Source organism: Bombus huntii, unplaced genomic scaffold (genome assembly GCF_024542735.1).
Source record: "Bombus huntii isolate Logan2020A unplaced genomic scaffold, iyBomHunt1.1 ctg00000067.1, whole genome shotgun sequence".
Taxonomy (NCBI): Eukaryota; Metazoa; Arthropoda; class Insecta; order Hymenoptera; family Apidae; genus Bombus; species Bombus huntii.
In genome coordinates, this window is record NW_026099326.1 from 385,309 (window position 1) to 413,018 (window position 27,710).

The 27,710-nt window shown below is 40.7% G+C and overlaps 1 protein-coding gene and 2 long non-coding RNA genes across 5 annotated transcripts; 1 reads left to right on the forward strand and 2 right to left on the reverse strand.

The window, feature by feature from the left end:
• The first annotated feature begins 874 nt into the window (after nucleotides 1-874).
• On the forward strand, nucleotides 875-27,309 carry LOC126876219 (omega-amidase NIT2-A-like). Of its 2 annotated transcripts, none has more exons than XM_050639092.1 (3): nucleotides 875-1,347; nucleotides 1,748-1,916; nucleotides 26,618-27,309. In XM_050639092.1, the coding sequence occupies exons 1-3, from the start codon at nucleotides 1,264-1,266 to the stop codon at nucleotides 26,647-26,649; spliced, it is 285 nt and encodes a 94-aa protein (XP_050495049.1). In that variant the 5' UTR covers nucleotides 875-1,263; the 3' UTR covers nucleotides 26,650-27,309. The 2 variants fall into 2 exon arrangements, with proteins under 2 accessions (XP_050495049.1, XP_050495050.1); XM_050639093.1 differs by lacking the exon at nucleotides 26,618-27,309 and adding an exon at nucleotides 24,182-24,510 and having other exon boundaries at nucleotides 895-1,347.
• LOC126876241 (uncharacterized) lies at nucleotides 2,750-10,045 on the reverse strand. The gene is made up of 2 exons (XR_007694029.1): nucleotides 9,949-10,045; nucleotides 2,750-4,034 (listed from the first exon to the last, which is right to left on the reverse strand). It is a non-coding gene; the product is annotated as an uncharacterized LOC126876241 (long non-coding RNA).
• Nucleotides 12,688-25,154, reverse strand: LOC126876235 (uncharacterized). Of its 2 annotated transcripts, none has more exons than XR_007694023.1 (4): nucleotides 25,053-25,154; nucleotides 22,655-22,806; nucleotides 21,407-21,555; nucleotides 12,688-12,735 (listed from the first exon to the last, which is right to left on the reverse strand). It is a non-coding gene; the product is annotated as an uncharacterized LOC126876235 (long non-coding RNA). The 2 variants fall into 2 exon arrangements; XR_007694022.1 differs by lacking the exon at nucleotides 25,053-25,154 and adding an exon at nucleotides 22,870-24,175.
• Nucleotides 27,310-27,710: the final 401 nt, after the last annotated feature.

A 27,710-nucleotide genomic window follows, 5' to 3' on the forward strand; every position in this document is an offset into this window, starting at 1 on the left:
ATCAAACTAGCGAGGTGTGGTTGAGGTTCCCATCTTATTTCGTCTCGATGGCTAGTTGTTCGGGTTTCTCGAGATCGGGTTGAATTGGCAGTGGGACAAGCCTTTTGACGCCCCGATCCAAAATGCTCTTTGCCGTCTGAACTGTAGCTGTCCGGATGACACCATCGGCGCCTGGATGAACCTTGATAACTCGGCCCAGAAGCCAATGCATGGAGGGAACGTTGTCCTCTCTGAGGATGACGATTGTGCCCTTTTGGATGCTGTGTCCACCCTTGCTCCATTTATTGCGGTTGGTTAGCTCGTTCAAATACTCCTTATGCCAGCGGTTCCAAAAATGTTGTTTAAGCTGTTGGATATGCTGCCATTTGGAGAGTCGGTTCGATGGAATGTCCCTGAAATCTCGATCACGTAAGCACATTAATGAATCGCCAATGAGGAAATGTCCGGGAGTGAGGGCTAGGAGATCATTTGGATCGGTGGAGATAGAAGTTAGAGGGCGGGAATTGAGGACTGCTTCTATTTCTATGATAAGAGTATTACTGTGTTAAGCTCATATGTTTCTGTTTCTCCACTCGCGCTGCGCCATAATATCCTTTGATATTTCCGATCCTCTGGTCGTACGAGGAATTGCCGATACATTTTCTCGATGTCGCCAGTGAGTACGTACTGATGAGAGCGGAATCTAATTAATATACAAAATAAATTGTGAATTGATTCGAGAATATAGGATTTCCCCATTTTCATGATTATCGTGATTTTTGTATAAATATATTTTTTAAGATACTAATAATTAGGTACTTATAAATTAGTATTATCAATTATTTTGCATGTATAATTCCGCCTCTAGTATAAGTGTTAATTGAAAACTAACTTTATGTTTCAAAAAGTACTAGCAAAGTCGTTGAGTAACAAGCCACTGATGCTAACACAAATAGCATTGTCGTAATTAAATATTTCTAAATATTCATTTTTCATTTTGAACCTGTAGAAACAATTTATTATATATACTATTAGCTAAGTAATTGCATATTTAATTAAGTCGAAATATAAAACTTAGTTATTTTAATAATTTAAAAAATAAAAAACTGACAAACATTTCAATTTAATTTATGGTTGGAACAAAAGACAGTTATTTTTCATTAATTGAAATATTGCAATGCAGAGTACTTTCCAAAATACGCCGAGAGTATTCCTGATGGTGAAACGAGCGTTGCTTCATCGAACGCAGCTAAAGAAAACAACATCTATGTAGTTGGTGGTACGATGCCTGAAATAGGGGGCGATAAATTGTACAATACCTGTACTATTTGGGGTCCCGATGGAACTTTGATAGCAAAACACCGAAAGGTAAGTAATATATTCCTTTATGGCTTTGAATTTGAAAATATTGGGGCGAAGAAAGTGACTCTATCTAGGAATAATTTAGGAATATACATATGTACATACGTATACTATAACCAATTCTATAATTTACGGTTTATAAAATACGTTATGATACGGGAAACGCCCATTTTTGTTGTAATGTGTTTGTGTTGTATAAATTTTTCACATACTTAAAATATTATTATACTTATTTTTTCTCCTTTTTAAACATTATTAAATGATAGGATTTTTTAATAAAAGAAAGTGATAAAAACGCTGTCAGTTATTAAATAAAAAATAATTAAAGTTTAGGAGTTGGTAACTTTGATATTAAATTACAAAAGTTGCAGCAATAGAATTAGCGACCACATTTTTATGTTATTAGGTACATCTATTCGACATCGACATTCCTAATAAGATTACTTTTCGAGAGAGTGATTCACTCAGTCCTGGTAACTCCCTAACGACGTTCGATGTGAAGGGCTGCAAAATAGGTATTGGCATTTGCTATGATATTAGATTCGAGGAAATGGCACGCATTTATCGGAACAAAGGTACAGTAACTTAATCGATCAATACTTAACTAGCAAAAAACTAACATAATAACATTTCACTTTAACGCATTTAACCAATATTAACATTTAACATTTAACCAATATTATACGCATATGCACATAATGTTACTGTTACATATAATGATATATACGTAGATATACACGTTAATTAAATCCTCTATATGGTATTTTTACTTTGCTATCTTGAATAGATAAATAATCTCGAATATAGACATACTGGTACACTTACGTTGATATACACCTTTGTACATTTGTTTTGCCATTTTGTTTCGCCTTTCAGGAACGATATGTTTGGAAATGATATGATATTGAAAACAAATAGGCCATTAAACGAGAATGGATGGATTCAAACGGAATTAAGTGATCTCAATTCCACAGCTTTGGCGGCTGAACGTGTTTTCCTTTCGAACGGTTTGCTCGCGTCAAATGGTGCAAATTTCAACAAGTATCCACGTGTTTACTATTAAATTCATTTATTTCTTTTTTATTTATTTATTTATTATCTTTTTGGCTCGGTTACCTTCGACGCATTTTGCGTATTTCTTGAGCAATTTTTAAGGTATTATTTCCTATATTATTGAAGAAAGTAATGATTTTTAGATTACCAATAAAAGGTGGATTTAAATTTTATACAAATTGGCATACATTGGCAATTGGCATAATTTAAGGAAATTGGCATACTGAGATGACAAATTACTGACATTCCTTTAGTATGTTATGGAAAATTTGTAAAGGTTTAAAAATTGTTGGAACACTTTGCATGGAATATATATTCTATATAGAATACGAATTCTTTCTCTTTCCTAATTATCGTTTACGTGATAAAATAAGGCGTTTCAATTTGAATTCATTAAATGTTGTCTTAAATATTCAATTTGAAAATTCTTTGGAGAAAATCGAAGAAGATTTAGAACTATTTTTTAATCGATAAACGCTTCAAGAATTGAGAACCACTGACCTAGGGGAACTTGATTAATCGAGGGATACGAATAGTTCCATGATATTGCAGAAGCCATTTACTGCGTTCCCCTAATATGATTACATCGATAAAAGAGAGGTCACTACTTCTTCGCCATATTTCATACGTAAAAATAAAAATCTTATATCAAAGCAAAAAAAGGAGTCACTTTTTTTTTTTTTTTTTTGGACCAGATCGCCATGTCATTAAATCGAGCACAATAATTAAATTAGAAAATTGAGACACCGATTAACACGAAACAGCCACCGTCAACCGAATCTTATGGACGTCTTACAGATTAGAGCGTTTCATTTACTTGAAGCAAAACGAGGATTAACTCGTAGCAACTGAGCAGTAGCTCAGTGCCGAACATTTATCTTCGTTCTCGCCAGTACGGGGAGTGCAAAAAGGCGATTTGCGAAGTCAAATTTGTGCATCAATTTGAGCGGCTTTTTCAACAAATCGAAATTCGAAATGTTGTTAAATACGACTTATTCGGAGACAATGAGGCGAAGATGATTATAAGATTCCATGAAAATATTATGTTAGATGAAAGCTGTTGGTGCCTATTAGTATGGTCCTTCTGTAGTATACACACGTATAATAGAATAATAATAATTTACTACGAGTAAAAGAAACATTTATACGTATCCATAGGGCTTTCGATTTATGAAAATTGAAAAGAAGATATATTCCATTTGGTCGTCGATTCTATTTAAATTCGTTAGTATTCGTTCCAGTTACGTCATTAATAAAACATTTTTATTGATAAGCTACCTAACAAAAAGACCTTTTTGTCACCCCAAATTGCTTCAAAAGAAAATCCCTTGTCAAACAAACCATGTTCCTTGTACGAAAATCTAAAAAGGATTTTCCAAAAAGATGTATTCAGTAAACCGTGGCTTGTGACTGGTGAGTTTGAAAAGAGTTGCTGAAAGTTAATATTCGACCAAGCTCTTGTGACATCAATCACATCTCAACCTACATCAGTGATAATACATCGACACCCGACCTTCGGACACTTTTGGACACATCACCACCTTATCATCATAGCATACACCAAGGCTGTGACGCACCTCCGTCCACATCAGAGATAGGATATGGACCCCCGACCTTCGGACACTTTTCTACATCATAACCTACACCTTTTTTTTTTTTTTTTCGTGGAGAAATCCTCACGGACACCCGCTAGCGGGTAGTGTCGGACTCTTACCGACTAAAACTCCACGGTGGCCTGTCCTGACGCCTGAGTCGAGATGCACCCGGGATCTCTCCCGAATTACTACCGGTTACCCCCGGGCGTCTATCTCTCCTTTCCTCGAAGGGAGGCGTCCTGCTCTTCTTGGACCGCTAGGGGGGGGGGGGGGGGGACCACGCCCCCTAGCGCCTCGCTCCTGCTGCGTCATCCTGGGGACCCCGTCCCCTGACGCCTCTTCCTGGTTCTTCGCGCTTCTACGGTGGCCGCGGCGGCGCCGGTGGCGGCGTCGCGCCCCTGTGGCGCGTTGTGTTTCTCGGGTGCTGCGATGTCCTGGACGGATCGCGGGCTCGTTCCCGGTTTCTTTCTGCCCGCTCCTTCGCCAGCATGACCTGCTCGCAGTAAGTGCGGATGGCGGCGAACTCCTGGCGCCCTCTGAGCATGGCCGCGACGACCGCTTCGGGGGCTAAGCTCTCGCCGATTTCGAGTCGTAGGACGCGTCGTGGTTCCGCCCACGCCGGACAGAACTCCAGCGTGTGTTGCGCCGTGTCCTCCTCTTCCTCGCAGTGGTGACAGATGGACGTCGCCTCTCGCCGAATCCTTAGCAGGTACTCGCCGAATACTCCGTGGCCGGTGAGCACCTGCGTCATCCTGAAGGTCAGTGGCGCTCCGCCTCGATCCCTCCAGGCCTCCCAGTTGGGAAGCACGGCGCGAACGGCCCGGTGCGGCCGCACGGCGTCCTCCTGGATCAGCTGCGAGCGCCATCGTTCCCATGTCTCCTTCCTCGCTTCCTCCCGGATGTTCGGGGCCGGCTGGCTGGCGGTGGATGGCGTCGGGCTCCTCTGGTGTTCGTATACGCGTTCGAGCGCCAGGGCTTGCAGCTCGAACGGAGGGGACGCCGCCAGCACGGTCGCCGACGCGTACGACGTCGTCCTGTAGCCTCTCGCTATGCGGATGGCGGTCGTCCTCTGCAGCCTCCGCAGCAGTGTCAGGCTGCGGCGACTGGCCGTCAAGCTTCTGGCCCAGACGGGTGCCCCGTAGAGGACTCGGGACCGAACTACTCCCTCGTAGAGTCGGCGGACTCTCGATCCTGCTCCGCCGATGTTCGGTTGGAGGCCGCACAAGGCGTTGGCTGCGGCCGTCGCCTTCGGGACGAAGGTCCGCCTCTTCTCCGCCGATGTTCACCGACAGTCCGGGAGGAGATGTTCCTCTTCGTCGCTGGTCGAAGAACCACAGTGCCTCGCATTTGGCCGGCGACACCGTCAGGCCGAGCCTCCGAATTGCGCCCACCGCGCATGCCACGGCGTCCTCCGTGCGATTCGCCGCGTCGTGCCACCACCGTCCCCCGGCCAGGACCAGGGTATCGTCGGCGTAGCACACCATGCCTGCTCCCGGGGGCATCGGACATCGGAGGACGGAGTCGTAGGCCGTGATCCAGAGTATCGGTCCCAACACCGACCCCTGCGGAACGCCGCGCTCGATCCGTCTTCTTTCCTCCCCGTACTTCCCGGCGTAGACGATGTATCAGTCGGTCAGGTACGCTCGGATGATCCCTACTAGGTACGCCGGGACCTTGAAGTGTCGCAGGGCTTCCACGATCCTGGCTCAGGGGATCGAGTTGAAGGCGTTGGTGACGTCGAGCGATACCGCCACCGCCACCCCTTCTCGGGAGACTTTGTCCTCGGCCATGGTCTTCAGCCTCTTCACCGCGTCCACGGTCGAGCGGCCGCGGCGGAATCCGTATTGGCTGTCGTGCCATCCGGGCGTCCTCTCGGTCATGTGGGCCTCCAGCCGGGCGGCGATGATCCTTTCGAGCATCTTGCCCACCTCGTCCAGCAGGCATATCGGCCTGTACGCGGACGGCGAGTCCGGCGGGCGGCCCTCTTTCCGCAGCAGGACCAACCTGGTCGTCCGCCATGTCCGGGGGTAGGCGTCCTCCTCCAGGCATCTGGTGAACAGGTGTCGCAGGCGGGGAGCCATGGTGACGATCGACTCCACCCACGCCCTGCCAGGTATTCCGTCGGGGCCCGGCGCCACGTCGCGGGATGCCGTCATCCTGGCTGCTTCGAAGAGTTCTTCGTCGGTCACTTGCAGTTCTTCGCTCCATCCCGTTGCGGTCGTCGTCGTTGACGGAGGGGGAGGGTGGCGCCGGTTGGCTCGCGTCCGTGTCTTCCGGCGGGAACAACGTCCCGATGACGTTGTCCAACAACGCCGGATCCATGTCCGAGGTCAGCGGGGGCGCCGAAGGTCGTAGCTTCTTCGTGACTATTTTGTAGGGCCGTCCCCACGGGTCGGATTCGACCTCCTCGATCAGTTCCGTCCAGCACCGAGCTTTCGCGGTCTTGATGTCCCGCTGAAGCGTGCGTCTCGTCTCTCTGTACTCCTCGCAGCAGCTGGAGATCTCTTCCTCGTCGCGCGTCAGTCTGCGACGACGGGCCCTTAGGAATCTGCTGCGGGCCCGAACGCAGTTCTCTCGCATCTCCGCGATCTCCGGAGTCCACCAGTACGTTCCCTGGTCGCGTCCACCCCCCGGGACGGAGCGTGGCATCGAGGCGTCGCACGCCGCGGTCATGTATCTTCGGAGCTCCTCCGCCTCCTCGTCGATGCTTCCCTGCTCGGTCGTCCGTCGGGCGTCCCAGCTCCAGGCGGACACGATCGTGGCCGCCCGTAGCATCTCCTTGTCCCTCTCCTTGAGACGCCATCGCGGTGGCGGGCGGCGACGGTTTTCTCCCGGTCGTCGTCGTCTCCCGGCGTCGTCTTCGGCCCCCAGGGTCACCTCCATCAGTATGTAGAGGTGATCGGACAGCGTTTCCACCCCCTCGGCCACTCTCCAGTCGTGAATTCGCCTGAGCAGCTCCGGGGTAGCCCACGTGATGTCCACTACCGAGGATCCTCTCCACGCCACGCAGGTGCTCGCCGAGCCCCTGTTCGCCAGCAGGAGCCCCAGACCCGCTGCCCAATCGGTGAGCATCCTTCCTCGGGAGTTGGTCCTGGGATTTCCCCATTGCGTCGAGTGGGCGTTGAAGTCCCCGAGGACGAGTACCTGGCGGGGGAGGCATCTTCCGATGCACTCGCCGACTCGATCCAGGAAGTCCCCGTACGCGGCCAGGTCGATGTTCGGGGAGACGTATACCGCCACCACCGCTGCTCCCCGCCACTCGAGACGAAGCCGCTGCCACGGTCCAGCAGGACGCCCGAGGCTGACGTCCACGTTATCCCCGCGGATCCGTCCAGGTCCCCGATCCAGTTGGGCGAGTCGGGAATGCGATGCGGTTCGGCCACCGCCGCCAGGGTGACCTCGTTCTCCCGGATGGTCTGGAGGAGCAGATCTTGCGCTCTTCTCGACCTACCGAAGTTGCATTGCAGCAGGCGCTTGAATTATGCGGTCACCTCCATGGCCTCCTCCCGGCCATCCGCCGCTGCTGGTTCGGCGGCGCTTCCTGGCGTCCCTTCCGCGGCTGCTGCTGCTGCTGGTTGGCGGATCGGTCTCTTCCTCTTGACTTTGGGGGGGGGGGGGTGCATGCCTCTCCGCCCATCCTGTGATTCGCGGGCGCTCCGAGCGACTCGCACAGGGGGCACTTGGGAGCGGACGCGGGACAGTCTCTGGCGCGGTGTCCGCTCCCGCCGCACCTGTAGCACAGGTGTCCTCGGTCTTCGCCGGATACGCAGGTGGCGCGTACGTGCCCCAGTTCCAGGCACCTGAAGCACTGCAACGGCCGCTTCGGGATGGCCCTTATCCTCGCGGTTGACCAGCCCAGGGCTATCTTCTCCGCCTGGGCCAGCTTGCGGGCTCCTGCTGCCGGACACTTGATCCATGCCGACCCGAGGCCGCCTCTGGTGGCGCCGATCTCGCCCACCTGCACCTCCGCGCTGCCGCATCCTGCCGCTGAGGCCAATGCTCTTCGCAACTCCTCCTTCTTGACCGAGATGTCTATACCGGTCACGCGTAGCTCCACCATCCTGGTCGGTGTGGCGATTCTCACCGCCGTCGGGTCCAGCGTCTCGGGCAGACGCGTCGCCAGTAGCGTCGCCTTTCCCCTGTCCTTGTTTCCGGGGACTTGGATTATGATGGCACCCGTCATCGCCTTCTTCATCTCTAAGCGCTCCATGCCGAGCTCCGATAGCGGGATCCTCGTTCTGGCTGCTTCCAGGACGTCGGCGTACGACATTCTCGCTCCCTCGTTCAACGTCAGGGTCACCGCGGATGTTCGCGGTGCGCGAGGGGGCGTGACCGCCTTGGGTGTCCGCGGTGGTCCTTTCTGCGTTGCGGGGGCGCTCGCTTTCGGTGCGCCTGTAGTCCTGCCGGGCTGGGGCTGCTGCCGTTGTGCTCGCGTCGGTGGTAGCGCGGTCGATCCTTTCCTCGCCGCCTCTCCTCCGACGGCGGCGGCTGCTGTCTTCGTCCCGTTCGTCTTCTTCCCCCTTCTCCTTCTTTTCTTCTTCGTCTCTGCCAGTTCCCATCCCCCGTCCTCCTGCTCCCTTGGGGGACTCCGCAGGGAGGATTCGCTTTTGCGAGTCTATGGGGGCTGGCAAACCCACGGTCCCGCAGCCAGGGAGGACCGTCGGGACAAGCGTCCCGCTTACGTGAGTCCTCTATGTACACCGCAAGGAAGGTTGCTGTGGTGTAAGACAAAGATCTTCCCCACGGAGCCTTGGGTAGTAGCGCACCCACGATCCTGATGCCAAGGGTGAGACCGTCGGGAGAGCCGCCGAGGTACGTTTCCTCAACTCCCGCTTACGTGAGTCTCATCTGGGTCTGACTGCACGGTGTGCAAGTAAACCGTGCAGCAGAGACGTGGCGGTACATCCACACGCGCGGTCCCACCGTTGACATATGAACGGTACCACGGGCGGTCGAGTGTTAGCTCTGAGGGAGTAGCGAACCCTCGGCTCGACCAATTATGGGTATGGACTCGTGGTGGCAGTGGTTGTGGCCAAGTGCTGGCAAGAGGGCTGGTTTAAGGGGGACAAAGTCCTCCGAGTGGCCTTCGGCGTGTGAGCAGCGTCCCACCTGCTCCGGATACCGTCCCGGCAGACGGAAGGGCTTGGAAAGGGCCCCGTTCGACCTGAGACGAGAGTGCCTCCTGCGGGCGATTATTTGAGGTAACCGGTACTGTGTACCGAGTGCGCTGGTTGGGCGTATCCCAACTCCGATGGCTTCTAGGGTTGCCCGGGTGCTGTATACGATACTAAATCTCAGGAAAGTACCCGACACCAAGAACCAGACTACATGCTCCCTTGGGGGCGACGTTGTTTGGGCAGCGCGGGGATCGACGGAGCGGTCCTTGCTCGGTCGTCCTTCGGGGGTGTGTTGCAATCGCGTGCCCCCGAATCGTTCCTCCACGATCCTGAGAATGGAAGGTCCTAGTTCTCGGACTACTCTTTCCAGGGCGTCTAGACGCGTCCTGTCGTTTCCCCCTTCCCGCGGAGGACGGACGTATTCGGGCGTCGCGTCGGTGCATCGCGGGCACTCGTGGACGCGTGCAGCCAGTCTCCTCAGTTCCTGGCGGAGGGCTGCGTTCTCCTCTTCCAGCACGGACAGCCTCGTGTCGGTGTCTCGCGCTGGCCTCGTCCTCCTCGAGGATTCCGTGTTCCAGGCGGCGGTGATGTAGCTCGCCGCGTTCTTCAGGGATCTGATGTAGGTCCCCTTGAGGTTTGACGACGTCGTCGCGACGTGCATTATCTCGGACACGTGCATCGTCAGGCTCGCGCTGATGTCCGCCGGGGAGCTCGTCCTCATCTGCGCCTCCAACTCTTCGGACACCTCCGGGGTTGTTGCTGCTATTCTCCTCCTCTTACCCCTGGACGCCATCGAAGCCTGCGACGAGCGCGAGGCGATCGAGGCGACCGACTATCATAACCTACACCTAGCCCCTCAACATCCTAAAACCAAAACGTATATAAACCGAGACTTCACCCAGCTTGGACAGTTCTTGTTCCTCTTCTAGTTGCTGTGCTCATACAACCCCTATTCTCCGATTCGGTGTTATTTTGTGTTTATAATAAAGTTTTATAAAGGAAAATAAGTAGTTGGGTTACGACGCAGCCTTCTTACTACCACCCAAGTACCAACTTTACGTGACATTTTGGCGATCCGTGCCAGGATCCATCAACTTCAAGAAAGCGAAATTACGCATTTCGGCATACGTGCATCATTGAAGATTGAGGGATCAGCGGACCTCTGCAGATCAGCTCACTTTGCGTGAAAACGACTTCTACGGAAAGCGGACTACGGTCATCACCAAAATTGAAACTGGTCACGAAAAGAAGAATATTCAGGTAAAGAACTGGATTCTTTTAAATATTATCGTACTCGTCGCAATAGCTTCGCTAGTACAGACTCCAACAACAGTACAATAACCACTATGAGCAAAAAATCAGAAGACACATCTTCTGTTAGCCCTATGGCTACTGGTGTGGATCCAAGTATTCGGGCCATACTAGACGCTATGCAGAAGCAGAACGAAATCAAGTTAAGAAAACTGTTAAAGGAGACTATTAAAGCAGCGACTAGTCGGAGTTATCAGGGTAGTTTAGTTTCTAATAATTTGAACAAAAGCTTGGAGAAAACAGACGTTACTGTAGGAAATGAAGAAATGGTTTTGAAAGAATTTTCAAAAGAATTGCAGTCTAATGTAGAAAATTCTTATGAAAAGAAAGTATCAATTGACACCGCTTCACAGGATTATATTTTCATTAAAACAGACTTAATGTTTGATGTCAATAGCTCAACAGAATACCAGAAAGAGTCTGTGAAACGAAGGAAAGAAGATATTGCAGTATTGTATAATGATTTGTCACCATCTTCGTCACAAGATACTCAAAATTTACAAGAACGGTTCGACAAAAAAAGTAAAAGTTTAGGAGAAGCAGAAAAAGATCATAACAAGAAGGATAATATTTCAATGAGAAATATTTTGGACGGCGATACAAATAAAGAAAACCAAATTGAAACGAAGGAATTAGAAGCAGTTAGTAAATCAACTGCTGAAAATGATACAAAATCAATAGACAACGTTGAACAAAATATATCATTAGAATCCATACAAAAAGCAAGAGATAATGCTTACAATAATGAACATTTGCTTATAGAAGAAGACCAAATGATGACAGCGAAAAATGCGTGTGACACTACAGAATAAAAAACTTCAGCAGATCTTATGTCGAGAAATTTAGATGCTAATACACAAGAGAAGTCTTTAGAGAATAAAGATGACAAGAATCCATCTCCATCTATGTTAGATAGTAGTAAACGGAGCAGTCGTTATAATGTTGCTGCAAAGCCTGCTACTTCGCCAAAATTTGAAGAAATTGTTTATAATCAAACCAGACAATCAAACACAAATAAAATTTTGCGAAGCGCTTTAAAGACGAAATTAATCGAAGACAAGTCTGAAATAATTAATAAACAAAAGGCATCGGAAAATGTAGAAAATAAATTTGCCAAAGAAGAAAAAAGAGGTGTTAAACAAAAATCAATTTCAGATAGTGAAAACGAAACAACTGATAAGTTCGTCAACGAAGGGAAGTTCTTTTAACGAACACAGCTAGTGATAGCGATAGGTATAAATCTGTAGAAAATGATAATGCAGTAACGGGTGTAATAGCAACTGATGAAGCGAAACATAGAGGCAGACCTAGGAGATCGGATAAAGTCGAAGTTAAAGAAGATGAAAATACAAGTGTAAATTCCGACCAATTGCGGGGAGACGTAACCGCGAGGAGAGACGTCAACGGGGGTCGTACGATTATATCAATCGACACCACGAATTGATCGATCCCCTGATTTCCGTTGAGATAATAGGGGTGATTGAGTTTGTATAACACTGTGATTCACTGAATTATAAATTATATATTTCCAACACTTTACAGATTACACTGACGTAGAGAAATAAATAGTTAACAACTTGTCGCACGAAGATGTGATAGATATGTACGCTAGAGCAGGGCTCTTATAATGGAGATTAATGTATTAATGTACTTAGCACTATAATATATTTAGGAGAGAAGATGTATGTTCGACAACACCGAGAACCGACAAAAGATTTTCGTAAAGTATGCGACTCTCGCGCTATGTGTAGACTGCCGCGTTAGGCGTTAGTTTTTAGACTGACTGTCGCTCTTTTTCTAATACAGAAGAAAAGTTCGGTGTGGGTATGCCCCTGTGCCTAAAGAACGCGGATTCGTTGTCCCCACTTTCGTTAGGAAAAGTGAGGGTAACGAACCGCGGTGTCGATTGGTCATGACCTGCACTACTGCTCGAAGGGATGAGTAGGAAGTCTCCTACCATCGTGGTGGATAGATGACTGTGTGCGTGAGGAAAACATAGCTTGTTTTATTAGAGGGCTATTCGGATTTTCCTAATGGGTGCATACCCGTTTTCTCCGTGTTTTAAGTACGTCTAATAAACCCAAGGACCTCTCTAAAAACCGACTGTGTTTCGAGAATATTTTTAAGCTTTAGAAATTCTTCAAGACAAACGGATTGAAGACACATGGCGAAACACTACAGGGAAGTGAAAGTTATGGTGGGTCCTTAGGTTTATTGAGGGTCGAAGTGACGTTACGCAGGCTGGTTGTTGTCCGGTGGTGCGAGCTGACGCGGGCTGGCGTGCAGATGTTTTAGGCGGCGTAACAACAAGGAAGATCCTAGAAAATGAGAAAGGTGGATTAGAAGAACGAAGAAAACTCGAAGAAGATACAGAAGAAGAAACTACAGAGACAGAAGTCAATTCAAAAGGTATATTAAATAATAAGTGCGATTTACTTGATACCGAAAGAGCTATTGAAATTAATGATACGGTTCAAGATATTAAATTTACTGAAGGTAGAAGCCGCACTCAAAATGATATGGAAGATGTAGTAGAAGATTCACAAGAATTATCTAATAAAAGTAAGTTATCAGAAATAAGGATTGCACTTAACAAAATTGAATATACAAAAACTATTTTACGGAATAAAAAGAATTCATTAGAAAGAGAAAGAGGAGTAAGGGAAAAGAAGAAAATGTACAGACAGAAATTATTTAAAAAAATATATCAGATGATAAATGTGATTTGCTTTAGAAAAAAAAAAAAAAAGAAATATTATCCACAAACTACATTAGGAATTTATCTATTTTAGTGAGGAGAAAGAGAAAGGATAGAGGAGTTGATCAATAGACTGTGGATTTTGAAGCGTTTATGAAAAACTTACAATTTTAATAAAATATTCAATGTAAAGTCTTTGTTATAATATTCAGATAGATAGATGAAAAAAAAACTGAATTTGCATAATTACTCATGGCTTATTGATCAATCATGCGACTCGTTCAGAGGTAACTCGAGTTGTAAAGGCGACAATTTATTAAAAATGGTATATCTGACGTACGATGCATTTGTTCGTGTAAAACTATTTAAATAAGTATAAAAATCACGCGAAAAAAAAATCTACTGAAAATAATGTTGAACTAGTTAATAATAATAAATCATATAGTGAAACACAAACCTTAAATCAAGATTTTAAGTTCAAGAAAAAAAAAAAAAGAAAAAAAAAGAAGAAAGAAGTTGATAAAATGACAGCAACATGTAGCAGCAGGCGAGAGAAAATAGGCCAAATTTCTAAAAGAAGAAACGATGCTCAAGAACTCGGAATTTCTCGAGTGGATATGCTAAACAACGAATTTAATGAACAGTTGAAAGAACGTGAAACAGCAATAGAAGGCTTACATCAAATGTTAAAGCATCAATCGGAAATTCATAAAGTTACCTTAAATGAAGCAAGTTTGAAAATAGGAGAACTGCAGAGTGCAGTGTATCAATGTGCACTAAAAATGCAAGTAACGTGACGATTACTTTTAGAACACCACAAGCACCACGAAAACACAATCAAGACCAAACAAGATCAAGTTCAAAAGTGAAGTTACGTGAGCTTATTACTGCTAACGACCAAAAATTGAATTACGATCCCGAGCATCAACTCGCTGATCTTCAAGTAGAATGTTCCGACAAAGACAGGACGACACAAGAGTTCGAGAAACACATAGAGGACATGAAGGAGGAAGTGCAAAAATTAGAATTGCAACTCGACGAGTTACAAAAAAAAGAAAAACACACACGCACGTAAAAAGAGTTCAATCTTTTGGAATACAAATTGAAGAACTAACAATAAAATTAGAAGAAATAACACAGAAGAAATAAGTCACAAATATGAAATTGCCTGATGGCTGATGTTGATCGTTGACGTTTATAGCGAAAGAATTCCGTCAACGGCGCCATCTGGATCCTTGTTGAAAAATTAAACAAGCCGCAATAGCACCATTACGCTCATCACCCAGAGTAGCGTTTGTCGCTGAGTCGAGGAGCTGGAGGATTCATCATAATCAAGGACATAAATTTTACCACTTCCGGTAACGTTCTTCAGGTGATCCAGACATTCGAAATCACAACATTCTTTTCCAAGGCGAAATTTTCTGCATGGCTGTAGTAAAAAGAAATCGATCAATTGTACAGATCAATCGTCACTCGACTGCTCGAGAATTCAGGTCATCCAGAGAATAGAATAGAGAAAAATGTAGAAAATGTGGAAAAATGTAGTGCGATCATCACGGTGGGAGGAAATAGGGGGATAGGGACCAAATGAATGAACGAGATGTTAAGGACAACTGACGATAAGTTCTTCTTTTGTCGAGAATTGCATGTTTGTGAATGGTTTGTGGGTGATTAGGTGGAGAGAATTGAAGAGTTTGGAGGTGACTGGAAGAGTGTTTTGGGCAAGGTAGATTGCAGAATGGTTGCGGTAGCATTGTGTTAATTATGGGTTTGTACATGTAATCTTTGTATGTATCACTACATACAACCTAACGTATATTTTTAATAATACATCAGAGTTTTAGTTATTTCATAGCTATGAATTTTATACTCTATAATCTTGACGTTTTATTTCACAGAAGCGTTTGAATATCCATAAAAATTAAATGAACCAATGTATTCATTATCTTATAGAGAAGATATATTATTTTTAATTATGTTCCAATTATTTATCATGATCCTGATTTCCTTATTCTGAAAATTTGAAAGGAAGTTTTGTAGTTTGATACTTTCAGCGACAAAGGGTCAATATTGCTTTAGTATATTTCGTCACATATACATGTATATCTATATATCCACCGAAAATGCGCTCTTGTAGACAAACGCTCGATTCGCGTCATAGCTTTTAAAGCTCGTCGCATCTCAATCCGTTGGAAAAAGTTTTTCCTGTAGCATATTTTATTTTTACGAACCAACAAGGTCTTTGTTTATTTCCTTCTTTTTTTTGCTCCAATTCCCCCATTGTTTTTTCAAGGATAGTATTTCAGAGCCATTAGTCAAGTTCATTGTAACAATAAACGTACGTTTCGGAAACATTTTGTGCTGTGAAACAGAATACACTAAAGTTTGAAGGTCACATCGATTTTCGAAAGTTTATAAATGGAGGTGTATGACAGTATCACCAGCTGTTGCTGTCCCCAAGCGCCAAAATACGTTCTGACTACTATTTTATGTATCTCACAGAAGTATGTCTTCATTCATCATCTCCCATGCCATCCACCAACGTGTTCTTAACATGTTATCTCCTAGTAAAATATTGATGTTGAGTCAGATATCCAACTGAATAATCTTTTCGGTGTCTACTATAAGACATTTAAAACCAAGGCTCGTACACACGTGTGCTTATACGTCAGATGTAATACTTAACACGAAACCTGCTTATATTAATATTAAATTTATGCATAGTAGGATGTTCGACCTTTGTAAAAATGAAATTATAATACATTTCATACAGTTTCACCGTGGAAAAGTGAATCTTTCTAGCATGTCCACGCAAATGCAGGGGAGGGGAGGACTGTGCATGCACCAAACAACTTTACGTTCGTAATTTTTCACACAAATGTACAACTGTAGGGAAAAAATTATCTCTGATTTTTCGGATGTTAGGAATCGACAATATCGCATAACGGAATGCCGTGTTCTACGTATTCTATTTTTGTTACGACGAAGTTGTGGTACAAACGAAGTCCACATAAGAATAGTACAACAAAATCGGTTGAGGTTAGGTTATCGTGCAGATATCGCGGCTTTTGCATTGGAAATCACGCAACTGCCAGTCTCGTCGTTCCTTGTAAACGAAAGAAAGGTATTGTAATCGGTCGGAATTAACATAAAACTCGTCGCATGCGACCATATGGCCTGAATGTTGAATAAACGAGAGTAGAGCGCGAGCTATGTGATTCTAACCGTTTAGGCGGAAACTAATGATTGTAACCAGAGCCGAGATATATGCCAATATTACTTTGCTCGACAAAGCGTATAAGATGAGGAGAGAATCGCGATAAGGTAGAACAAGAGACAGATATTCTCTACGTAAAGCAAGTCTGTCAACTAGATTGAAATCCTACAGCTATAACTACAGTGAATCCATATTCTGGCGAATTGTCTTTTCACAAATGAAGCTTCTGAAGAACGGAATTGATACAATAACTACTGTTCATTCATAACTACTGTTGTAAGAATCTATATATTTGTCTATCTATATCTATATATATATCGATCTATATATATTTGTCAGAATGTCATTTTATCAAAAAACCCATCCTCTGTAATCATAGTTTAACGAAGCATAATTAATAGAAGAGGTAGAGCGTTAAGTGGAGATGATTTAATCACAGTTAAGTAGATAAATCTCTATATTAGTCTCTTTAATTAAAATGTCCTACGTTTTATTTGCGTCATTTTTTTCCTTCATCCAATTTAAAATGTTTAAATAACAATAGCCTATACAATATAATTTTATGTAAAAAAATTGATTATACCATGTTTATTACAGATATTTAACATTTTTGTGTACATACAAAATTTAAATTATACCTCGCTTGAGAACAAAAATTCTATTTATTTTCCTAACATGTACTAATAATTATTGATCAAACTAGAAAAAGCTGGAGGAGATTACTTAGGAAGATTACTTAGCATCTTATATTCCTGGCAAGGCTCGAACGTTTTATCTTCCTTTAGATTTTCCTAAGTTTCCATTTCTCTGACTTGCTATTTTAGTTAGCTTAGTATACGTGCTATACATAGGTATGTATAGTGTCATGATCGCGACAGTCGTGAGTTACCCACGCTTTATCCTCCGTAAACTATTTATAAGAGAAGAACAAATTACATGTTAGAACTTTCATTCAATTTACCAATACAAATAATTTTAAACAAGAAAAAAGACCTAATGCAGTGGTTTCAACTTAAACATATCCAACAGTTATTTACGAATAAATAGTATAAATCTTTTAGCAACATGAAATTCGCGATATTTATTCAAATATTTATATTTACAGTGCGCCATCGGCAAAGAAAACGTGTTTATCGATTTTATGCTTTTGCCACGCAAACAGGGAAATTGCAACTCAAAATTGAATTCGCACTGCAAAGCGTCGACGTTACGACATCAATTACATACTTCAAAAACACCGAAGGTATCACACGGAATCAGAGAGATTCTATGAGAAGTTAAACGCATAGTCACCCTATTGGGAATAGGATTGCTTTGATTCGAGCTCAAACATAGGGAAAGCTGAAAGAATCTTTTGCGGATCTTCCTTCTTCTCTACGTTGGATTTTATACAAAACGACTTTAACCTTTTCAAGGAAATACGGAAATAAGGATTTTAGATAGAGAGAGATTTATCTGGAAGGAAATGGATAGAAAACGTAGAACCAGTTCTTGTTGGTTGAAAGATTTTTTCTCTTCGCAGAGATTCAAGCTTTAAAGAACGATCAAATATGTGCGCAGCTGACTTACGCGTGAAATTATTATTAAAAAAAATTGTTGCATTTAAAAGGATAAATATTAATTTAAATTTAAAAAAATTGTTAGTTCAATTATCATGTTTAATTTAAATTTAAAAAAATTGTTAGTTCAATTATCATAAGTTTAAAGATATGTAGATATTGTATTTACATATCGAAAATCAGACAGCAATATTAATTAACACACCTAGTCAAACGCACACGTACTTTAAAACCGTGCTTTAAAATCGATATTCGCTGAAACAATACATCGCTCTGCGCTTCCAATTTGTTTTCGCACGAAGAATCAGTCCACTCATTGTTACCGTCACCATCTCTACCGTAATCTATATTACTCGAATAAATTCTATATCTTGATTGGAAAATCACATATTTTAACGAACTTCCTTATTTTTTGTTTTTTATGACTTTAATTGGCAATTTCCATAATGTTCTATAACTTGACAATAGACTGATAATATTTCAGGATATATATACAAACATCATGTTTTTGAGGATTCTGTAGTAAAATAATTATAGGAAAAACAAACTATTTAAGAAAAAATTACCACCTTCGAGTAATAAATTATAGAAGGTTACCAATGTAATTTAAAACTTAAAACTTAAAAATAATCTATTACACGTAACAAAGAAAAAGATTTCTTCGCAAACGGTAACTCGAAAATTACAGCCATTGCTGTAGAAACATAGTTTTACAGGGAGAAGAATTTCGCTAGAAACTCTCGACGATGTCACATCAAGCGAAAATTCAATAAAGCGATTACTAACCATACTACCAGCGGCAATCGTGTTACGGCAATTCGTAAATAAGTTAGTCTTCTATTTGCAGAAACGTCTCTGGCAATATCGTCACACTCTTGATTACGTCGGCGCTATCAAATGGTCTTTGGAAGAAAGTTTTCCATTATCTACTTTTGCCCATGGCGTCGTTCCAACAAATGAATTCGAGTTCTGAATCGCTTTGTCTCGTATTACCGCTCGTATTACCGCTCGTATTACCGAATTGCTGCTTCTCACGACTAGCAAAGTGTTTCGCAAAAAAAAAAAAAAAAAAAAAAAAGAAAAAAAAGAAAAAAAAAAAAAGAAAAAAAAGAAGAAAAAAAAAGAAAAATGGTATCGGAAGGATAGAAAAAAAAGCGGTGGCCTACATCAAGCAATCTTCATGCCGATAATGCATTTATTATTCAGTTCGTTCATTTTCTATCGCGTAACAGACACTGGGATAACTGACAGAACGAGCGTATAAATCTTGCATCTCTCGACCTGACTTCTCCCGATGGAAAAATATTTACTGGTCTGGAATCGTGCATCGCTAATTAGTAAAAAGGTAATAAGCAAGAAAGCAATTATACTACCGGATTGGTATTTCTATTTTATTGGAGATTAATTAACCTGAGTAAACCAACAAAAACTTATCGAAAATCAATCGAAATTAAATCACCTTTTCAAACAGGCTATAAATAGCCAACTAATATTTGCAGTAATAAACTTCACTTTCGAATAAAGTATACGCTCTATAAATTGTAAATTGATAATTTCGTTATTATATCATTTTTCTTAGTCTAAACTGAATTCAGTGAAAAGAGCTTTCAATTGAATTACACACTTCATTAGTTTATGAATTATATTCGTTACCATACGTACAAAAGAAGGGTGACTAGTTTAAAAATTCAAAGGGTAGAACCTCCAAGCTCACGATTGGAAACAGATTCAGTTCAATGGTTTAATTTGCCATTTAATTGAATTCTCTGGCAATTTCAGCGAACTGTGGGCTTTAGAAGTGTCCAGCATTTAAAGGCAAGACCTCCTCCATCTTTCTCTTTCTTTCAGTTCCAACCTCAAGTAATTGACCTGTTAATTCGACGCTATATTTACATGCTCGCAAGGGATTCAGACGACTTCATTGCGTTAAATTCGCAATTTAGCAAACACGAATGTCTCAATCAATTTGTAGTTCGAAACAAATAAAAGATAATCAATTTTTCAAAATAACAATCGATATGTTCAATGCATTTGTCGATGCATTTGATCGTTACGTTCATTTAGCATTTTTATAATAAAAGCGTAGAACACATGCACATACACATAATATTCCATGAAATGATTTATACAGAGTCTATTATGAGTCTCGTTTTATCATATTATAAAAGAATGAATTTTTCCCAATAAATGTAACTTCATACAAAATCTCGTTTAAAAAATTCAGTTTTTATTCTCATCAAATTAATTTAATATCGGAATATGTCATTTTAGTCGTTATAAAAATTTTATGTCAAAAAGCGTTCACAGATACATATATAAATAAATGTCCAATATTATGCATTTATTTAAGCTGAAATCTGAACTTAAATATTTATTAACAATATTCTGACGAATATGTAATGGAAGATAAAAGCAGTTTTATTTTTTTTATAGGATGGCTCATGTTTTTTATTCATTTTATGTTTTTCGTTGTCAGCGCGTAACTACCTATCAGCCTCATGAATGCCAGGTTTTACTACTCAGAAGCGAAGAAGCGAAGAAGCAAATATACGTTACCTTGCATGGAAAAACGTTAGATACATATAAAAGTCATAACGTAGCTATTTACACATGGGGAATATTTATTTTTGTATGAAATATTTTTGCTTCTGAATTCTCATTATAAATGTACGTCCATTTCCTACGTTAATGTACGTCTCTGCTTTGAAAACCTTCATTTAAATATAACGATTAACAAAATATTATTAGAGAAATATTAAAACGAGACGCTAAAAGAACATTTTAATAAAGTACAAATGATTATTTGTTCTTTGTTAAATTGCACTGCTGTAACTCTAATTTTATTAAATTCAAAATGAATCATTTATAAACTGAACCGGAATATAAAATTTTATTCCGCAAAAATCATAAAGTTGAAAGTTAGGAACGAATAACAAATGAATAACCTAGTTTCATTAAAAGGCACGTATACGCCAATCCGCGTAATAACTTTGACACTCCAATTATTATAAAATATGTATCCTTAAGGGATTTTTTTGCGCGAATGCAAAATACTTTTCATACGTGCAACTGAATAAATGGGGCGTGGTTTTCAATATTTCTTTTTGTAGAATTTATAACAAAGTAACTTTTTCACAAATGTTTTCGCTAACATTTTTACAACGTAAATGTCTTCTTTTGTAATTAATAATTTCAACATTTCTCTGAACAGTTTCGTTGCGATAAAAAAAATATACAAAGCTTATGACGTACTTGTTTAAAAATATTTATACGGAACAAGACTTTGAATTTGTCAGACCAATCGTTCTAACGAACGAATAAATTAAACGACTCGTAACAAAAAATTATTCCTGTCCATGTTTCTCTTTGTAAAAGTAATTCAAGGCAAGTTAGATGAATCGTTGTGTACCCTATTCGCGTAGCATGTGCTTTAACGACCAGCATGCAAGCGTTAACGGTGTGCTTTAGTTTCTCTCTGGTTGTGTTAAGTGTTTAAGTAATGAGCATATACTCACTACGGGCGGGTCGTATACGATCGACTGGCACCACTTCAGCCTCGAATTATAGCAGACGCAGAAACTGCAAACCGAAGGTCCCGGCTCAAACGTAAGATTATGTCGAATGGTTTCTCCTTGAAAGTCAGCACAGCTGTTGTTTATAGCATCTGAAAACGATTCTCAGCTTGAATATCTTTGCCATTCGACGGTCGTACGCGCAGTTACGTTAACCGTTTCAACGCCACTCAGCGTGATCATGCTGTACGCTAGTGTGGTGAACTGTGTCGCGATGTTTGGTTACGATTGTCAATTCACAACGCGCTCGGTTCCGAACGTAGCTTGCCGCTAGTCTATCAGAGTTTCCTCTCGTAATTACTTTTCTTTCAAATAATCGTAAACCAAATAAAGAAAAAACTAATGTATAAATTACCTCTTGAATTGGAAAACCAATTACAGAACGTCACACAAACAAAAGGTAAAGCACGAATATTTGGCAACCTTTTGACTCTTTAGTGTAACGTTTCTGATATAACTGATGAAGTGAAGCGTGAACGCGTTGAACGGTATGTTTCGACAAAAAAAAAGAGCAGTGCAATCGAGTTGATCGGCACTTCTCGTAAATAAATAAACGAAGCGCTATTGCGCTTCATGGTACAATCCGATACGGATTTTTAAAACATCCCTGATACTGAAACGGTTAATAGCGTTACGAAAACGATCGTGCCAGGAAATTTTTGTTCGAATCCGCAACGGATCCGCATTGCGGCTGCCACGATGCTTCTACGTAGCATTGATGCTTCATCGATGAAGCACGATTGAAATTGGATATTCGATTTCTTACTGGGGAGAGAGTTTTCATATCGTGTTTACTGTTTCACTTCGCAAGTGTGCTTTACAGTATACGTTAGAACTTGAAATCGAGCTATTTGAGTTAAAGTCGCTTGTAGCTTGAAATGACGTTTAAAGGATATAAGAATAATAGAAAGCTAAAATTCAAAAGTGTATATATACATTACTAATATATAATGCCTATAATATATAATATAATAAATAATAATGCCTATATATTGACTAATTTATCAATTAATTAAATCCGTGTATATCAAGTTTTCTATAATTTAGTACTTTCGTGTAACTACAGAAATTTGATGCAATATAAAACTTGATTAAAACAGCGATTCATTAGGAAACGAGAATAATGATGTAAATATTTTTTGTAGCCATTATATAGGATTTCGATCGCATAATTAATCAGTATCAACTTACCAGTCTTTAACGGAAGAACATAAAGAAGGGCAGGCGGTACACAGACCGCAATCATGATCATTTTCATGTAGACGGTCAGACTGCCGTACATCTTCGTTAGTCGTTAAAAATCGCGATGAGAAGCGTAAAAGAAGTGCACTAGCCAGAAGTATCTGCGACAGAAATCAGAATACACTCGTTTTCGCATGGTTGGATCAATTTCGCGTGGGACTAACCTGATTGAACCTAACGCGGGATAATTGCTCAACTCACGACTTTAACCAGCCCGCTTGATTCTCTGTAAATGCTTGAAATTGACGCTTGGATTCTTTCCAAATTAACTAGCTTTGCCCTTCTCCCCTCCCGTTATCTATTTTCTTAGATCGACTTAAACTGCCGCAACATATTATCTTTCTTCTTTTCTTTTCTTTTCTTTTGATCTTTTAAAGCCCTAAATCGCTGGCTATTATATTTTGTACACTCAATTACTCTGTAAGTCATAAGTACATATGTTTTACAACGTTATTTGCCATATTTCAGTTAAACCCCAGAAAAGCCAGAAATATATTTGCAGCGTGTTTTAACGCGTCCCTGGCAAAGATCTCAAAAACGAGTTGCGACACAATTTAAAGCGACAAATAGCACCGCGTGTCTCGTTGTGGTAACACACGGTTCGCCAGCTTTTTAAAAGCGCTCTCCGTTTGCTTTTTCCTCTCTTCCCTGTCTCTTCGTTTTTTTCTTCACGAGCAAAACCATTTTCGCGAGGACGAGAGTACGGAAATGACGTACTGGCAATTTTGTTTTGTGATAATACAAGCAGCTCGGTTTCAGTGAATTAAACTTGGCCCCAAGCTTCTACTTATCCCTACCTTCCTTTCCTTTATTTTCCCTTCTATATCGGTTTTGCGGTTTTCCACATTTCCATCACAATAAACCATGTTTTTTCTCGATTTTACATGTTAGCCAATGACTCACGGCAAAAGCGTCGACTGTAAAAATATTTGTAGTTGCAATAGCAACAAGTATGTTTTCTCAAATAGAAAATATTGGGAGCGTACACGCTGGCAAAACAATTCATGAATAGCTCGTCCTCTGCTTGTTATTTGTTTCGATACTGTTAGCAAACAAATTCATGAAACATACTGGTATAGCGTAAAATGAACATAAAAGTTTTGCGTACACTTGAGAGCTGAACTTTGGCTGTTATACGTATATTATATATATACGCACACAGTTATGTATATGTATATATATAGAAAATTCCTTAGAACTTTGAGCTTAATAACATATTAAAATCATTAACATTAAGGAGGTGAACTTTACTTACCAATTACCAAAGTTTCTTCCGCCAAATAATACATAAAAATTGAAAAAGATAATGTAACTAGTTTTAACTTTTTTTTGTGTTATAATTTGAATCACTCGATTTATCCGACTGAGGATGGTCGATCGCAATCTCAATTTATACATATTCTCATCGCATGAAATAGATCACATGAGGGATTTTCAAAAGTCGATGGAATATTAATGGCGATTAATTATTTACAGGTGTATTCTGTGCGGCTAAAGCAGTCACCTAATGAATTATTGAGTACCAGGAATGTTAGCGGTAAACAGGATTGCGGCTATGAATGATTCTCTAATGTGTATATTAGAGATGAATTTGATAATTTATCCTCATAATATGCAATCCGCTTTTAAGTGGAAATCATAATTAACAATTTCTGTTTGATCAAATATGAAGAGCAGATAAATCGATACGCTTAAATCAATATTAGAATTTCTTAACATTTTTATCAAATATTTTAGCACTGTAGAAGCGTCGTAGTAGAGAAATATTAGGTTGTTCCAAGAGTTTCTTTCGTTTTATAAGAAAGTAATAATTTACATTATCTACGTTACGTTACATTCTACGCGTTAATGTAATGTGATTTTTATTTCTAATCGAAGTTATTCAAAATTTGTAGTATCTCAATAAAAAATTAACAGCCTGCAAAAACTTCACAGAAGCATTAGTATCTTCGAAACTATTTAATTCAAATGGCTAATATTCTTTAACAATATGCACTCGACGACGTTTATCGAGAGAAGTATGTGGCGTAATAGTTAAACTTTCAATTCATATACATATATCGTTTATGAAAAAGTAGTCATTCTGCTTTTGTGATCTGTGACACACTATAAATTCTCATAAGCTAACTAACGCGTAATCTTCTGTAACGTATTAATATAATATAGGTATGTATATCTCGACTTTGAGCAACCAATTGGTGCTAAATAAGCTTTAGTACATACTTCTTACACGTAACAAAAGACCAGTTAACATCTCTGCTCTTAAAAGAAAAACGAAAGAAGCTCTGAAAAGCTGCAGAGTTCAGGTCGAATAACACCAGCTCAGATAAATGACCCTCTAACTTACCTTTGTCCTCATCGACGTCAGTGATTTTAAAGCTAGTTATAAAGTGCACTTCTCAGCCAGCGTCCACGGCAGTCAATATTATTTAACGGGTCTTAACGCGATGTAAAAAAGGAAAAAGGAGGAAAGAAGGAACAGGGAAGCAAAGAGAAGAAACGAATTTTTCATTTTCTCGAAACTGGATCAAGTTTCAGGCTGCTCGCCAAAGAGTCTGTAGCTAACGAGACAAGATTAGACAAACCACGCTTTAAAATTTCCACAGAACTATAATAATCCTCGAAATCAATACGATTCGTCGATCCATCGCCTGATTAAAAAATGAGATAGGATGAAGCTCACTAGTCGGCCTTTGAACTTTCAATAGTGCTTATGGCTCGTATACTCTAGTTTGAATGCTACAATGTAAGCCAAGTCAGCTGTAACTAGCGTTCGCGTGATTGTCGCTATCTATTATTCACGCGTTACACGTTCACCAGACAAACGCGTCTACCGGTTGACATTGTTTTCTGTCCTGAGTTTCAAAGCAATTATGTTGCTTCGTGTAATCAAATCTCGCCAAACTAACGATAAGTTCTTGTTTGATCTTACACAGTTACTAAAACTATACAAGTTAAACCAATCTAGCCTAAACAAGTAATATCGTTATATATTCTTTTTTAAATCTATATATTGTTTAATAAATCGTGGTTAGGATATAGTAGCTGACAAAAATATTCGGACAAATATATTTGTAGAAACATTTTAGGAGTGTATTATGCATAGTGTTGACTATCATGGTCGTGTTGGTATTATTCGAAACTAATCTGAAAATCTGTATGGAATTTGTAAGATATTTAGTACGAGTACTGTGCATTACTGATATGTACACAACCGAGACGAGATAACGAAGGTACTGCTCTCCATCGTTCATCGCTACGCGTTGCTAATAGCAACGTATAATACATATATATCTCGCAAAGACCATAAAAGTACCCAATGGAACCACGTTTAATATTTGATAATAATGTTCCATTACAGTTTCGTCATTTTCAATTAATTAAACACGACCCTCTCTTTAAAAATTAGAAGATAAAATACGTAATACAAATCTACTCGAAATCTTTTAAACCTTACGGACGACTACTTATGGTCTTTAAAAGCAGCAGGGATTAGCAGAATATTAACTGCGGATTTTTCTTGGACCGCAGCATGCAATATGGAATATGGTTATTAAAATGTACACTGAAAATTTCATATCCATAAGATACTCGTGCTTGTAGAACCTTGAAAATGAATTCTTAACCCAAATAGTCGACCGCGATACTCGAGAAATTTTGTGAAGCTGACGTCAATACCAATATGTACCGTCGTTATAAGCCGTGCTATTATTTCGTGATAAGCCGTATTGATTGCACTTCCATTTCACGGAATTAATTTTTCCACACAAAAAGTGATAACGATAATCGAAAAAAGAAAAATATACTACCACTTTTCGTATCAGCATACACAAGCGCACTCGATTTTACACGAGTATACAATTTGCAAATTCGACGGAACGATCGGATTTAATTATTTTTTCGATATTTCAGGCATCAAGTTCTATTTACACATCGAACGTTGAAATACGGCGAAATACAAAATGTACAAACCACTCTGGACATTAATTAACTTTAAACGTTATTGATTAATTAAAGAAACCAACCATTGTGTTGATTTTTACATTTTGAAAAATTGTTATCCACTTTTGCTTTGTTTAAAAATTGAAAAAAAATACGTTTATTGTAAGTCACGAGTATCTCTTTTATTTATTTAAACTTTAGATCAAATATTACAATTTATAAATATATCATTTATTTAGATATACTTGTAATATCTGTTTTATAAGTTTGTACAACCATTTATCTATTTATCTATTTTATTTGCACATAATCTTTAAAGACTGATTTTGTAAAGAATAAAAAATTGTGATTCTATTTAAAAACGATCGTGTCAGACTCAAGTGATAAGCGATATATATTTCAGCGATATATATATTCAGATTTCACCATCACATAAACGGTGCTATTGGAAACGTTTCACAATGGACGTCTTACAAGCGCCTGCGATGTCCGTCATATGTAAAGCTATACCACTGAATCACGGCCGCCATTTAGTGATTAAGGTCGATCACTTAGAGCTGTTAATCCGACACAATGGCGAGCAATACATCGAAGACATTATTGGAAACACAGTTACAGTTTAATTTCATTGAGCTTATTTGCAAATAAATGTGTACAATATATTTTAGAGGTTTTAAATATTATTGCTGACTAAACTTAGCGTCTGCGCATCATCTTTCTTTAACTTTTTTTGCATTTTCTTATCGACGCATGAAGACGAAATGCGTAAATTTTATTATTTATTTAAACATTACTATATTGTGCTCAAAGTAGCGGAATATCGTTCTATTATCAATATATGAAGAACTAAAAGAATTAAAAAAGAATTAAAAAAATATGTAGTTCAATCAATACTTCGTGTATTTTTCTATCTCCACAAGACAATATCCGGACGCTTACAGTTACGCTTACAGTATCAACAAAGATTTGTCCAGCCATACGGAATAAGTCGTACTCGGTAAAAGTTTAAAAGTATTAACCGCACGAACTCCAGAAACACTTTTCAAGTAACTTTCGAACCAAT

Excerpts from the sequence above, each read along its gene's own strand:
- LOC126876219 (XM_050639092.1), top strand. The coding sequence starts at position 1,264 with ATGCCTGAAATAGGGGGCGATAAATTGTACAATACCTGTACTATTTGG. Across the intron at positions 1,348-1,747 it reads TGATAGCAAAACACCGAAAG|GTACATCTATTCGACATCGA; the intron begins GTAAGTAATATA and ends TTATGTTATTAG. Across the intron at positions 1,917-26,617 it reads ACGCATTTATCGGAACAAAG|GCATCAAGTTCTATTTACAC; the intron begins GTACAGTAACTT and ends TCGATATTTCAG.